The following is a 16,346-nucleotide window of genomic DNA, read 5'->3' on the forward strand; positions in this document are numbered from 1 at the left end:
TTTACAGTGAGCTTCACTTAATACACGTAATTCAGCAAAACTTGCCAGTAAAGCTACATTCAAGGATGAGCTGCAATTTCTTTAGTAAATTCTCACTTGGGTATTTTAATTCCCTGCCAAGTAAAATAATATATAATTGATTTTTTTCTAAACAATATCCCTACACCATTACTAATAGGACACTCTTGCTCAATTAAATTTTCAGATTTAAACTCATGAGAAGGACTATCCTAAGGAGTATCTAGAAAATACAGGTTAGTGAGCAATTATAGAGCATTCAGTTGACTGCACATAAGAAAACTGCTCAAAGGCTTGGGGGGAAAATAAAATGCAAGTTCATGGAATCAAGGATATGTGTAACCAAAATCCCCATGATGATGAAATTATTCCAATCCAATTTTAGAGTAATGTGAGGTCTGTAAATCTCAGACTCTATCACCCAGAGTTTAGCCAGCTGGTAACGTCACCACTGCTTATTTGCTAGGAGGTGGAGAAACACATGAATGAGGATTTGGACTGTTACCGAATAGGTACCATTTGAGTAACAGCTTTTGCCTTCCTTAGAAACTACTAAGGGAGTCCTCGGGTCCAAGACGAAGATTCCACAGGTCACTTCATCATGAGAGAGCCAGCCTCCGAGAGGCACTACTGGAGCTGCCATCCAGGGGCAGGGTGGTGGGCACTGGTGGCCGCGCAGCAATGACTGGACCCTGTCCAGGCCATCCCGGCCGGGACCCGAGACCGCTATTCCTGATACACTGAGATAACAAGTACTGTGTCTAGTTACAAGTAGTACATCACCTAACTGCCCCCTGCCCAAGTGTGGGCTGTGCACAGTCGCTTCCTTCCACAGAGGACAGCAGGGAAAGTGGAAACGCAGTAACTTCACAGTGGACGGCCATGACCGACACCACCCAGCTTAGCTCATCAAGGTTACTGTCAACAGCACTCAGGCATGTGCATAGTATGGGCCTCTGACAGGATGTGATTAAATGGAAACTTCTGTGGTTTTCCTCCCCAAAACACACAATCCCAGTGTCCTCATGAGAAGAACAGCAGATAAATCCCAACCGGGGGACATTCTACAAAATAGTACTAGTACTTCTCAGAACTGTCAAGGTCATCAAAAACACGGAAGTCTGAGAAACTAGCACGGCCAAGAGGAGCCTAAGGAGGCAGGACAACTAAATGTGATGTGGTGCCCCAGATGGGATCCTGGGACAGAAAGGGACAATGGGCAAAAAAAAGGAAATTTGAATAAAGCATGAACTTCATTAATAATAATGTATCAATATTAGCTCATTAATCGCAACAAATATATACAAGATGTAAATAATATAATGTAATATTATAGATGTCAATGAACTGGGTGTGAAGGATGTGGGAACTCTGAACCAGCTTCACAATTTTTCTGTAAATCTAAAATAAAAAGTTTATTTTAAAAAATACATCTATGAAAATGAATACAAAACATACCAAACGTTATGCAATGCAGCTGAAGCTTAGAGGGAAATTTATGACTATAAATTCCTGTGTTAAAAAAGGAGAATCTCAAATCAATAACCGAACTTCCTACCTTAAGCAACTAGAAGAAAAAGAGCAAACTAAACCTAAAGCAAGCAGAAGGAAGAAATTAACATAGAGTGAAAATAAATGAAATATAAAAACAGAGAAAACCAACAAAACTGAAAGTTGGTTCTTTGGAAAGATTAACAAAATTGAGCCTTTAGCTAGACCAACCAAGAAAAAAAGGAAGAAGACTCAAATTAGTAAAGTCAGAAACAAAAGGGGGCATGACAGCAGACTTTCAGAGATAAAGAGGATTATAAGGTAATTCTATCAACAACTGCATGCCAACAAACTGGATAACAGATGAAATGGACAAATTCCTAGAAAGACCCAAACTGACTCAGGAAGAAACAGATGATCTGAACAGAGCTATAACAAGCAAAGAGACTGAATTGCTAATGTAAAAACTTCCAACAAAGAGAAGTCCTAGCCAAGACGACTTCCGTGGTGAACCCTTAACAACAGTAAATAAGAATTAATACCAGTCCTTCTCAAACTCTTCAGAGAAATGGAAGTGGAAGGAACACTTCAATCCTATGAAGCCAGTATTACACTGATTCCAAAACCAAAGACATCACAAGAAAACTAAAGACCTATACCCCTTACAAACATAGATGCAAAAAACCTTAATATAATACTAGCAAACCAAGTCCAGCAACATATAAAAAGAATTAGATACCATGACCAAGTGGGATTTACCCCAGGAATGCAAGGCTGATTTAACACACCAATAGAATAGAGGACAAAAACCACATGACTGATTTCAATGGATGCAGAAAAAGCATTCAACAGAATCCAATACTCTTTCAAGACAAGAAACGCTCCACAAAAATTAGGAATAGAAAGGAATTTCCTCAATCTGATAAAGCACATCTACAAAATACCCACAGCTGACATCATATTTAAAGGAGAAAGTCTGAAAGCTTCCCCTGAGATCAAGAATAAGACAAGGATGTGCGTTCCCACCACTTCTACTCAACACTGTGCTGGAGGTTCTAACCAGGGCAATTAGGCCAGAAAAAGAAAGAAAAGGCAGTCAGATTGGAAAGGAAAAAGCAAAACCATCTCATTTACAGATAACATGATCTTACGTATGTAAAATTCTAAGGAATCTAGTAAAACACTATCAGAGCTGAGTTCTGCAGTATGGAAAGATACAAGATCAATCCACAAAAATAAACTTTCTTATACCTAGCAAAGAACAATCTGAAGATGAAAGTAAGAAAACAATTCACTTACAACAGCATGAAACAGAATTAAGTACCTAGGAATAAATCTAACAAAAGAAGAGCATGACTTGTACACTGAAAACTACAAAAACTGTGGAAAAGAAATGGAAAGAAATCTCAACAAATGGAAAGACACCTCATGTTCACGGATTGGAAGACTTAGTATCGCTAAGACTACAATATTCCACAGAACAATCTACATATTCAATGCAACCCCTATCAAAATCCCAGCTGGTTTTATATTTTTGTTTGTTGGTTTTGCAGAAACTGAACGTTGATTTTAAAATTCATTCGGAATTGCAAGGGTAAGAGAATAGCAAACTAATCTTGAAAGAGAAGAACAAACCTGGGAGAGTCATATTTTCTGATTTCAACTTGACAGCTATGGTAATCAAGACAGCGTGTGGTACTGACATAAGGATACACATATCAATCAGTGCAATAAAACTGAAAGTCCAGAAACAAACTTTCAAATTTACGGTCAATTTTTTTTCTTTTTTAAAGATTGGCCCTGAGCTAACATCTGTTATCAATCTTCCTTTTTTATTTATTTATCCTTCTCCCCAAAGCCCCCCAGTACAGAGTTGTATATTCTAGTTCTGAGTGTCTCTGGCTGTGCTATGTGGGATGCCACCTCAGCGTGGCCAGACGAGCGGTGCCACGTCCATGCCCAGGATCCGAACCTGACAAACCCTGGGCCGCCAAAGCAGAGTGTGCAAACAAACACTTGGCCACAGGGCCAGCCCCTCAACTGATTTTTGAGAAGAGTGACGGATAATTCAATGAGGGAAGGACAGTCTCTTAATCAATGATGCTGGGACAAGTGGATATCCACACGCAAAACAATGAATGTGAACCCCGACCTCAAAAAAAAACAGCTCAAGGGGCCAGCCCCATGGCCAAGTGGTTGGGTTCACGTGCTCTGCTTCAGTGGCCCAGAGTTTCACCGGTTGGGATCCTGGGCACTGACATGGCACCGCTCATCAGGCCATGCTGAGGTGGTGTCCCACATGCCACAACTAGAAGGACCCACAACTAAAAATACACAAACTACGTACCAGGGGGCTTTGGGGAGAAAAACGAAAAGTTTAAAAAAAAAAAAAAAGCTCAAAATGTACATAGACCTAAATGTAAGAGGTAAAATTATGTAACTCCTCAAAGAAAACATAGGAGTAAATCACACAACCTTGGCGTTATGCAATGGTTTCTTAGATACGACACCAAAAGCCCAGGTGACAAAAGAAAAAAATATATAAATTGGGCTTGATGAAGATGAAAACCTATGTTACAAACGATACCACTAAGAAAGCGAAATGACAACCCAGAGAATAGGAGCAAATACTTGTGAATCATCTATCTGACAAGGGGCTTGTATCCATATCCAGAACATACAAAGAACTCTTGTAACTCTTAACATTCTTACGATAGAAAGACTTGAAGGAGGGCAGGGAGGCGCCACGCGCACATCCGGGACAGAGGAGCCGAGGGCCACAGTCCTGAGGCAGGCACCCGTCTGGTATGTTCGGGGAAGGGCAAGGGGGCGTGTGGCTGGGGCAGAGTGCCGGAGGAGGGAGCTGAGCTGAAGAGGAGGCCTCACTCTGCTGGGCCCTGCAGGCCACGTCAGGGCTCCCTGTGTTTTCCTCTGAGGAAGGCGGGGAAGCCGAGGAGAGCACAGAGTGAGAAAAATCACGGCTCAGACAAAGCCGTGGGTCCCTTTCTCCTGTCACCTCTGGGTCACAACTGACTGTTCTAAGGGTGAACATCTGACCCCTAAGGAACTGAACCAATTCATCCCCTCTTGCAAATCTGAACTAAACACAAGGGACTGAGTTAGCCGGCGCTGTGCCTTCAGTGAAGCAGCGGTGTAGACTCAGGGTGGGGACAGTGACCTCCCTGCCAGGCCCAGCGGCCAACACACGAGCCACAGGGAGGAGCCCAGGCCAGGGGGCAGCCCCAGAGGCGGAGGAGCGGGCCCTGTTGCTGATCCCACTGGATGGCCTGACGCCCTTCCCGTCCTAGAGGACAGGGAAGCCTGGGACTCCTGTACCTCCCCAGAAAACTCCCTGCGCCTCGGGCTCCTTGTGTGGGTTTCTCAATCTATAACCAAAGATCCCTGGCTTAGACAGGCGGTGAGCTATATCTTGTCATCCAAGTACCACATGGGACTAAAATGGGTGTGTGTTCATGCCTCTAAGGATAACCAAGCTCCAACAACTCCTGAGAGAAAGAAGGGGCTGCTCGAGGGGCGGCCGGAGCCCAGGGCCTTCCGCATGGCTGTGCCCAGGAACATTACCAAGGGCCCTTACCACAAACCAGCACAGTGTGATTCAATTACCTCAGCCTCTTTTTAATTTCCTCAGATACCAGTATCAATAGGAGAGCTTTTAGCATATCCTGCAATGCTAAAAAAATATCCTTAGTGATATTAAATTATCATTACTCTTTTAAAGCCTAGTTAACTAAGCTGTGCAATACTTGCTTTGGGCCAGCCAGGTTCTAGGCACTAGAGGTCCTGGCCACAGGCAGCAGCAGCCTTGTTCCTTGGGGGCAGCAGGGCCAGGGCTGACGGCTGCCCTTCGCCCTCCCCCAGCCCCTACCACCTGCTGGGCAGCACGCCAAGACGCCAAGAGAATGCCCAGGAGAAAAGCAGGGACGGATGCAGCTCTGTCCACTTTAGGCCAGACCTACTCTGAACAGCTGTCTCTTAACTCTTTGGGACACAGAGAAGGAAGAAGAATGACACAAGAGTCTCACTGAGAGCACACATCCATCTGCCTTCTGCCCACAGGCTGCCTCTCAGCCAACACAAGCAGCAGCAGCAGCCAGAGAACCGGTCCACAGTGATGCACCCACTGCACAGGACCCCAAGGCTGCTCATCTTTAGCTTATAACCAACAAGACCCCCAAACAAGCTAATCTCTTGATAGCCACCAGTTTACCTAAGGGGACAGTGAAGAATTCAGCAGTTACAATTACGGACACATGCACGCCCTCCACTAGTGCCCCAAAGACACAAACTAACCAGTCCTCCCTGTGACCTGGTGACAGGGTGTGCACTGTGGATGTTCTCTCAACGTCCCTGCAGAATGTGGGACACTGCAGGCGTCAGTCAGTGCCGCATGCTCTGCAGGACGCTAGCGTCCCCTCCGCGCACGCATCTAAACCATAAGGCTCTCTCAGGGCAGTCGGGCCATCATTTTCCTGGGAATTCAAGGTAAAATAGCCCACCACAAGCCACCTGCAGTGGCTTCAAACTACACTTTCTTCAGGGCAGCAATCTAAGTATTCCTCTCCCCCTCGTTTTCACCCCATCTTCTCACCCTCCTTTTCCCTTCGTCGCAATTTCCCCACATAAAAACTTCAACCCTGCTGCGTGTTTTTGTCAGAACTGGAAATCCTTTGGGGGAACAAAGCTGGGCAATAAATATCTTTCTCCATGATGACATAAGAACCTATAATCACTCCAAATCACCTAAAGATTACTTGTTGAATGTCTGTTTTACCCGTTAGGCGGCAAGTTCAACGAGAGAAGGAACAAACAAACAAACAATGAATCGACAAATTAATAAACAAGCACACAAGTTTACTGCTGAATCAGCTGGGAGCACAAAGCTCAGGTGTGGCAGAGGCACAAAAAGTCCTTAGGGGGTTTGTAAACTTCTGTTAGACAATAATCTCTTCTCAGAAACGACAGGGAACTGCTTTCTGGTCTCCCCCCGGGACAGCGCATTCACAAGCAGAGTGCACTTCTGAGCCCTAACCACACACAATGTAAGAGAGCAGTGACAACCAGCCCCATGGTCAAATCTAGTTCCCAAATGAGAACTGACCAAAACAGTCCCTAAAGGTTTAAGAATCTAAATAAGACTACAGATTTTTATCTCTTATTTGAGTCTTAAAGCGCAGATTACCTCCATGTGTTGTCTCTGAATATCTTACAGACACACATTTACAAAATCACAAAAGAGAGGCTAGCAACATACCCCAGTCCTTCCTATAAGACACAGGTCTCCATACGGGACACGTGTGTTCGTCACATCTTACTAATGTTATTAGAACCTTTGCAGGGAATCAACCAGAGGAAGCTGGAGGGCCATGGGAGGGCTGACGTGGGTCCTTTTTATCCTCCTTTAGCCCAATGTTTTACTTACTCGCATTTAGCGTTCCAGCACTGACTGGTTTTGAATGCGAGCTGACAGGCGACTTCAGGTGGGGACTGTGGAGGTCTCGAGACTTCATGCCCTCCTTTGGGAGATGCATATGCTATTCCCCCAGCAAAAAAAGCCAGCCCTGAGGCCGAAGCCATAGTTTCCCGAGGGCACCTGGGCAGGAACCCTGCTCACACCCACTCCCCTGAACAGCAGGATGGCCGCAGCCATCGGAACGGCACTCACCAGGGTGACAATGGCACATTCAGCCGTCAGCTGAGCAGCACTGAACAGCGTCCGAACAAACCGGTAAATCTGCTTCTGCTCGGGGTTGTGTTTGTCGTAATCTGGTGGCACTTCGGATTTCTGGGAAGGAAGTGTTTTCAGGTGACTGGCCACCCAGTGAGAGCAAATGAGAATAAAACAGTATCACAAAACACAAGGAGGAGATTACCGAAAGAGGGTGAAGGTTTTCATCAAAAATATCTAAGAGCATCCTTCCGTCTGGGTCCCTAGTGGGGAAAATGAGAGAAAACAGTTTATCTTCTGCAAGAATGAATGTCATTGAAAATAAAACAAAAATATATTTTGATTCACCTGTATTTCAAGCAACAGAAGGCAGTGCTAAATGTAAGAGATGCTGTTGGTTACTCACGAACAACCACTTGCTTTTCCTGGGTTCAACGTTTAATCATCTTTATTTGAATAGTCCATGAAATAAAGGTTATGAACCACATTCAGTAGAATTAACTTAAGTAAAACATCTAGATTTTCATTTTCTGAGTTTTCAAATGAAGCAAATCTAACCAAGTGACAAATTTAACATCTTGTTTCTGAGCACAGGCTGACGGATCTGCCTAAACCATCACCACGTTGTGATTGACAAAAAAGAAGTCTGAGGGTAAGAACGAATATTCAGTGTTTCTTGATCTTAACTCAAAGCTCTCAAAACTTCACTTCATTAAGAGTTTCACAATTTTATACTGAAAAGCAAGAGGTGACATGTAGAAGAGCTTAACTCAGTAACCTATACATCTATGAAGAAGGGCTGGTTGTTAACCAGGCTGGCAAATGCAGCAAAGCACCTAAAGTGCACAATCAGAATTGATTTTAAAGCTTTGGGAATTCATACCTGTGCTCATCTAACCAGCCTGCAGGACACAGGCAGTAAGATCAGATAAACCCAACTAAAAGAAAGGTTCAACTGGGCAGGACCTGAGGGTGGGGTCTGAAAACATAAAGACAGCTCCTTCTGGGTGCTCCTGGTCACGCTTCCTCTTCTAACAACCGTGGTATGAAGAGTCAGCTGATCCCTCTCCTCACTAACAGCCAAGAAGCACTCACTCGAGGAGCTGTGGGAGACAAAGCCAGGCCCAGCACCCCATTTCCTGGCACAGTTCAGCCCTGTTCAATTTTCCTGAAGAGTAAGAACCCCTAGAAAGCGTTCTAGAGAAACATTTGTCAGAAGTAATTTGAAAAATGAAAATGTAGGTTCAAAAATATAAATGAGGATTAAGAATTTAAGCTAAAACGACTCTGGAAAAAAACTGACTCCTCTGAGAAGTGGATTTCCCTGTCACTTCCATTAGAAGCCATGTATCCCAGCTGAATGGCACCCTCTCCATCGAGCTAACGATCCCTCACCAGCTCCAGAGGTCTACCCAGTACGATTTCTCAAGGAGCTTGTTGTGCTTGTTACTATACTCACATAACATATGTAAATGTCACAGCAATCAGTGAATTAGGATCACAATGAGAGTAGCTGTGTTCTCATGAAAACGAAGCAGGATGCTTTGGAAGGACCCAAGAGAAGGGAATCACTAAAAATAAATTTGCTGTAGATGAGGTGTGGTCAAAACCTGAAAGAGTCTACATTTACATTGTTTTGCAAACGTCTCAAGTTTTCTCACTACTGATAAAAAGGATGAATTAAAGTGTGGTTTATAAAAGCAAGACACTGGTACTATAATCAAAGCCTCATGCTCGAAGCACAAGTGTGATGCTACGTAAAAAAATTGGCAAATGAATGTACTTTTACATGTTTTATGTTGAAATAAAACAATAGAGGTAAATTTTTTTAATGAATTTTTTTATAATTCCCTGTTTTAACTGACTTTTTTAACTAACTGAACTATCTCCAGACTCACTTATCTCAGAGAGGGTCTCTACCACATCAAAATAAGTCATGTCCAAATTTATACCAAAATTTCCTCTACTGAATTGAAACTATAAACATTTTTCATGATAAAGTTGCACACGGTAAATCTTTATAATAATATTTTATAAAAGACAGAATGTTTAAACAAATTACACATAAAATAAAGAGTGCAGAGGAGGCTCAATATTATCCAGAAGCTTCGTCCTGTTCTGCTGGCTTCAGACACAACACCCATCTGTTTTCCTCAGATTCAGAAGCAGTTCAGCACTTACCTGGACGGTTTTGGTAAATTATACTAACATTAGAAATTCTATAAAAATATGAGTCAACTAGAACTTAACGGGAAAAACATAATAAAAGATAATGTGTAGTGTTTTTAGCACAAAATTCATCCTCCACATACCTGTTTTTGATGTGGTAATATATTGCGAGAGCTACACTGTAAAATAAAATGCAGGAGGTGAGTGTTTCATAAGCATATTGAAGATGTTATATAATATCTGACATCAGTCTGACCATAAATATTTAAATTTAAGTAAAAATCAAATGATCCATCTGAACAGTCCATTTAATTCAGAATGCTGACCAAGAAAAGGCACTCTTCAAAGTAAATCAATCTGCTACTCATTCCCAGCTACTCATTAAATTTTTTCCAGAAACACCAAAACTTCAAGTGATATTTAGAAACACATTTGTTTTTCTATCTGAAATTTTAAGCTTTCTTCACTTGTAAAATACAGGCACTATCTAAAAAACAGGTGGTGGAAATTAAACAACTTTAGAAATCGCCAACTTAGTACCTACTATTTTAGAATCAGTGGTTTCTTTATATCTACCAGAAAAATGTGAATATGACCCACAGTGGTTTGCCATCTTTTTCTCCTAAATTGATAACCTCTTGGCAACCTGCCTAGCTTATGCATTCACTTGCTGAAATGGTACGTAACTCTTATTTGTAACACTACCTTAAAACATTATTTTACATTTTAAAACATCTGAATTTAATGAAAACATTTCCCTCTCCTGAATTTTTTTCAAATAATGTTTTTCTGATTATAAAATGCAATCTATTCATATTCTAGAAATTTTGGAAAATGTAGACAGTATAAAGAAAAACTGTCCCTCTGCCCCAAGATGACTAGTATTAACTTGAGATATATAGGCATCTATTTCTATCTATAAATTAGTGTAAAGAAACACACTTGCATCCTACTTTTATCCTCATTAACATTTTTATTGCCATTAAAATATTCCTCAAAAACATGATTTTAGATGGCTGACTATAATCCATCATATAGCTGTTGAATAATTTACTAACTACTCCTCTACAACTGAACATTTATTTCTAATATCTTGTAATTATAATTAACACGATAATGACTATCTTCACAGATAAATATTTGTGCAACCTATGACAGTATTACTTCCATAAGAAAATATCCTGTAATTGGAATTACCTGACCTAAAGTCACTAATAATTGTTAGGCTCCCCACACACACTGCCAAATGCCTTTGGAGAAAAACTGTACCAGCACACTTCCCCACTGGTGTCTGTTTCATCTCACCCCTGTGGACACTCACCTTGAACGTTTTGAAAAAATGTTCCTGTTTTCAACAGGAAAAAAGTGTACCTGTTTTCAATTTGAATTTCTTTGATCACCTATCAAGTTGGCACGGTTACTGGTGCTGACTGACCAACTTTTTTTTGTTTCCTCTTTTGTAAACTGTCTAGATCCTTTCCCCATTTTTGCTTTACTTTAAAACTACTTAGAGAAAGCCAAAATTTATTTTTTAAGCTGCTAAGAACATAGCTAACTGGCTGTATCAGATGTTGTTCTGGGTCTCAAGAGAACAGAAACTGCCACCCAGGCACCAAAACGGAGGGGTGAATGAGATCTACTCATTCAAATGACTTAGGCTAAGTATCAAAAGCACTCATGAGCAAATGGTAATTTATTCTTTTTCTCTTAACATTTTGAAAAGCATCTAAGCTGATGAAGGAATTGCAATTAGGGTGAAGGGGCTTCAGAATTTAAAAAAATAATACGGTCTTCAAAGTGCTTTCACGTACATAAACAGTCCTGCAGGGAAAACAGCAGAGGTCACTGATTCTATTTCATAAATGAGAAAATTCAGGTTCAGATACTAGATGCCAGAATTTCTGACTTGTCTAATGGTTTTGTGCCCTTTCATTCTACTACATTGCCTCTGGAAAAAAGGAAGAAATTACTGTTTTATTCATTCAACAGTCACGTTGTGATGACTGCTTTTCTAATCTAACATCAGATCTGAACCGAACATTTCATATGGTTGGCTTTGGTGTAGTGATCAGCTTAACTGTCTTGATTGATTGAGAAGAAAATGGTTCCTGCTTCCCCTGTGAGGAAGCTTGACACAGGAAAACATGCCCGGGCTGAACATCAGGCCAACCTGGGTTCAGAAGCTGGCTCCTTCATTTATTAGAGTTCACTCACCTCAGAGCCTTCATGCCATCTATAAAATTAGAACATTTTCAACCTATGTTGCACAGTTGTTGTTATAACAAAATGAAATACAGAAAAGCATTATGTCAAATGTAAAGTTCTAAAACAGAAGTTATTATCATTGTTGTGACTCTCTTATCAACAATTCCATTGCAAGAGGTCTTTCAGCTTCTGCAGATTGAGGGAAAAGCTTCAGGGCCCCAAGGTCATTACCTCTTACATCTCCTGAGCTAACGCAAGACTGACATCATTGTGGCCTTAGACCCCCATGAAAAATAGAGCCACCCTCTAGAATAATGTCCACTTAAGGAGACCCCCTGGAAAGAGAGAAAACCAAGCTGAGGATTCATGTATAGCCCGGGTCCACAGGCCAGTTTAGCTGGCCATCTTGAACGAAGTGCTTGCTGGGGGCAAAGGGCAGTCAGTTGAAAACTGAATCAGTCCCAGGCTTCAGACTTCACTCCAAATGCCCAGCGTCAGAGGCTCGGTTAGTTGTGCCACATCTTCAGAAAACAGAGAGGTCTCACCAAGGATGGGCTGGAGCCAAACCTGAAGTACCTTTGGACCAAAGGCTTTGCTCAACTGCTTCTCCCAGAGCTGGGAAGGAAGAAATGCTACTCTCCTGACCAAGAAAACAAAGCAGATTGTGACTGTTGGCACTGCGCTTGTCTTCCTTCTTACCTAGAACTAAAACAGCAAAGCATGTGACAGTCCTAAGACCTGTGAAGATGAAGAGGCCGTGGGTGCTGGCAGCGCAGAGGAGCTGGCCCACGGAGCTGGAGGCAGGAGGAAGCAGCTGCTCCGCGAGCCTCAGCGACCCAGGGCCGGGGGCAACTCGGCCAGCTGTGTAGAGGGGCTCCCACCCCTCTGCACTCCTTCCTTGGCCATCACTCCCACGCTCGTTACAGGATTTGGGGAAGGGTCTGTGGCAGAGGCATGGGCAGTGGTTGGCCAACACTAAACCATACCACAGCTGTTGACATTTAGGCAAAAGATAGAAAAATCAAGGTCTCAAACAGGAATTATGCCTGACAGAGTAAGGGCCCCAGCTTTTACACTTAAACTCTTCCTTCACTTTAGAGCAGCACTCAACCCTCCACTCAGCCCAACCAGAATATATAAAGACGCTCACTCACTTTGGCAATCCCCCACTCACTGAGGTTTTATTCTAAAAATTAGCTTAGAAGTCAATTGTTTAGAACTCAGAGCATTTCCTCAGGGAACCAAGACCACACTTGGTTTCCGGGAAGCAAGTTCAGCCTGCAAGCGCTCGCGAGGCCCACAGCTAAGCTGAACTACCGTACTCAGGAGCGTGGCGTCAATTTCAATGTCTGGGGGGAGGGGCCACGAGGGCCTTGGATTCAGGAAAAGCACAGAAAGCAAAAAAGAAGGAAAACAGGAGTTTCCTTCTGACAGGCTTAGGCAAAATCTGAGAACAGGAGGACATTTGGATTCAGCCTCCTCCTAGCCTTTCTGACCGTCCTCTCCCCGCTGAGCATGCCTTCCCCTCACACTGTCCAGGCCCCTGGCTGAGGGTTACCCAGGCCGCTAGCACCTCTTCAGCTCCTTGATCACAACCAAGCCAAGTGCGAGATGCGGGCGTTTACAGGGAAGGATTCCGACGGTACTACTTCAGCTAGGGTCCACCCTGCATTGCTCCCAAGTCCAAAATACACATTTATAAAAAGAGGTTACTTTTTGAAACAACTGAACTGAAGGAATTTCAAATTTGGGTGGTGCAGAGAACATGTCTTGAACACCAAGGAAGCCACGACATCTACACTCAATGTTTCGTCTAGACAGTCAGCTTTCTTAACCGGTCCAGCTTTTCAGCTTCTTTTCCATGTATTAACCTATAGTTTATTTAAAACCTTCAGAGGAACTTGAAGGGGAGAGGAGAGCCATTGTCCAGTGAAATCAGGGGTCCTCAACCTTGGCTGCCTATTAGAATCTCCTAGAGGGGCTACCAGATCCGTAGGGCAAGACATCAAATACCAGTGTGTTTTTAAACTTCCAGGTCACTCCCAGGGGCAGCCAGGGCTGGAACCACTGACTGACACAGATGCACAGTTGTAACTGAGGGGCTTGCACCTCCTCGACTTGATAAGCCAATATCAAACTGTCACCTAGCTTTCCCATCGGGCTCCTAAGTGTCTCTGTCGCCCCAGTGGCAATTTTATATCATCCAAGGACGAAGCACTGAGCAACTGAGTCAGACCCACTTGTCACTCCCACAAGCTCCAGCCGGCCCTGAAAGCGCAGGTGCCCTCTGGTCCACTCTGCCTCGCTTCCAGGGAGGAGCATCCCACAGGCGAAGGGAGGTCAGCTGCTTTCGATCTGGAATCTTTAGATCTCGAGCAGATGCCAAATGCCACAGAGTGCCCCAGACCTTTCGAGCTTTCCACCCCTCTCCACAACTGCTAACGATTAACTCTACAAAATACTTCCAAGAGATGCTGCACTTCCCATTGCCCAGCAGTAAACCTCGGCCCAAGGGTAGGAGGTGGCTCGGTCGTGGCCACACATTGTGGCACTGTGACATAGACACCTTTTCCCAGCTGCGATGGTGCCTGTTTGGTGTATGCCCGCTGGTCCTTTGCTATGCCCTCAAATGCCAAGGTAATGAGGGAAGAAGCCACATTTCCATCTAGATCTTAGAAACGTGCAAGCCTACAAGAGATTAGGCAGCCTCCCTCCAAGTGGTCCCAATCTCCACCTGCCAACAGAGGACCGGGACAGTCCCACTGCCTGATTGTCACATGCAGTCACAATCAGAACAGGGCTTCTAAGCCTGAAAACCCAGCCCAGTGAACAGAAGAATACTTCTTGGAAATGTAAACACTTGTTCCATATGCTAACTAGACTGTTAGGTGTGTGCCTTCTCAAACAAGCACAGAGATAAAATACTGCAGACTTCTCAGAGTTGACCTGAAGACCACAGACCCCAGCACATCAGGTTGTCTGTGATCTCTCTCAAGGGTTGTTATCGTCACAGTGCCAAAGGAACATGACAGGAAAACCAGTGTTCCTTCCCTCATACCCCAATTTAAAATAAGGGAACTGAAGCCCAAAAGGAAAGGATTTTATCCAAACACTCCCCTTCCTCTCTTAAACCCCATTTTAAAATAAGGCCCCAAAGAGAAGGGCCTTCCCCAAACCCTCCCCGTTGGTGAGAACTCAGACGCCCCTGCTCGGGGCAAGCACCCTCTGCTACAGCAGGCCTGCCGTCCACCAGAGCCCGAGTCTCAAATGGGAACCACAGGAGCCACGCTTTACTTCGAAGGTAAAATGTTAGCAGAGTTATGCCAGGATGCCACTTTATAAAAAGTGGGAAGGCAGGAAGTATGCACAAAAGTCAAAAATACACTTTAATCTACATTTAAAATAATTTTAAAAATTGGTCTTTTTATGTAAACAGTAATATGCACAAATATTTTGAACACCCTACATTTTAACAACCAGCATCACTTTTTAAAAAGATTTCCCGGGAGCCAGCCCAGTGGTATAGTGGTTAAGTCCGCATACTCTGCTTCAGCAGCCCAGGGTTTGCAGGTTCGAATCCTGGGCGTGGACCTATACACCACTCATCAAGCCATGATGTGAATGCATCCCACATACAAAATAGAGGAAGATTGGTACAGATGTTAGCTCAGGGACAATCTTCAAGCAAAAAGAGGAGGATCTGCCATAGGTGTTAGCTCATGGCCAATCTTCCTCACCAAAAAAAAAAAAAGGATTTCCTGAATTGTCAATGGCCTTTCCCTGCCCAATCTTCCACTCCCAAATCCCACAACCAACCAGTTAGCTGTCAGGTTAAGTAAGAGAAAGAGCATTCAGTTAAGCAAAAATCTGTATACCCACCATTTAATTGTATACTTGAGGTTTGGTTGACTGACTGTGCTATCATCTAGGAAAATAGTGGAGCAGGAGCTGTATTTCCTTGCTATTTGTCCTGGAGGATGCTAGAAAACAATGGCAACAAGACAATAACAATTAAACACGGCTCAAAATTCTTCCAAGGAACATCATCCCCTTAACCTTGACCAGACCACAGGAAAAACATCTTAGCAAGCAATGCTAACACTACCAGGAAGAACAGCACAAAAACACTTTTTACATACAGGGAAATTCCTTGTTCTTCCACATATAAAAGTCACCGCCACCACTCCTGACCCCAAACCTCCTTCATCAGGAGAATGGGACACTTGCAACCAAGCAGGCAAGCACCTGCTGCAGAATCCACGGAAACCCCTACCCGAGAGGGGCCGTGTGCAACAAGTGTCCTGCTCATCACGCTAATGAAAGCCCCGAATCAAGGCGGCAGCCGGGTTGCAGGCACCAAGATCCACACAAGATGCCACTGTGCCCATCTTCTCTATTCTTGGCATACAGTTGATTTGGGGCCATGGAAAATGCAGCCAATGTTCATTCAGAATCTCCTGGTTAATCTGCCTGAAATTCAGGAGGTGAAGTTATAAAGAAAAGAAAAAAGTATTTCTTTGTTAGGGGCTAAATACATTTTAAGGGGAAGATTATCTGACACTTTTGAAAATATCGTTTGTATATTTCTCAGGCTGCTGCACATTTTCACAACTCTATTACAGAGGAAACCTTATGAAACAAGAAGTAAATTCAGGTCATGTGCCTGTGCAGTCTTACAACTGGTTCTTTCACAACTGTATAAATTTTGATCTCTTTGGAGAACTTTAGAACTGAGAACTACTTTTCAAAGGTACTGGGGTAAGGAAAACAGAATTTA

At 43.3% G+C, this 16,346-nt stretch overlaps 1 protein-coding gene across 21 annotated transcripts in view; it reads right to left on the reverse strand.

The window, feature by feature from the left end:
• The window catches only part of CCNY (cyclin Y), a 318,347-nt gene that overhangs the window by 18,720 nt on the left and 283,281 nt on the right, over nucleotides 1–16,346 (reverse strand). For all 21 annotated transcript variants that reach the window (XM_070601618.1, XM_070601616.1, XM_070601613.1 and 18 more), the window contains 4 exons: nucleotides 15,449–15,549; nucleotides 9,508–9,543; nucleotides 7,401–7,458; nucleotides 7,193–7,312 (listed from right to left, as the gene is read on the reverse strand). In XM_070601618.1, the coding sequence (XP_070457719.1) occupies nucleotides 7,193–7,312; nucleotides 7,401–7,458; nucleotides 9,508–9,543; nucleotides 15,449–15,549 (315 nt within the window). The remainder of the gene's footprint in view (nucleotides 1–7,192; nucleotides 7,313–7,400; nucleotides 7,459–9,507; nucleotides 9,544–15,448; nucleotides 15,550–16,346) is intronic.

Source organism: Equus przewalskii, chromosome 30, assembly GCF_037783145.1.
Source record: "Equus przewalskii isolate Varuska chromosome 30, EquPr2, whole genome shotgun sequence".
NCBI lineage: Eukaryota > Metazoa > Chordata > Mammalia > Perissodactyla > Equidae > Equus > Equus przewalskii.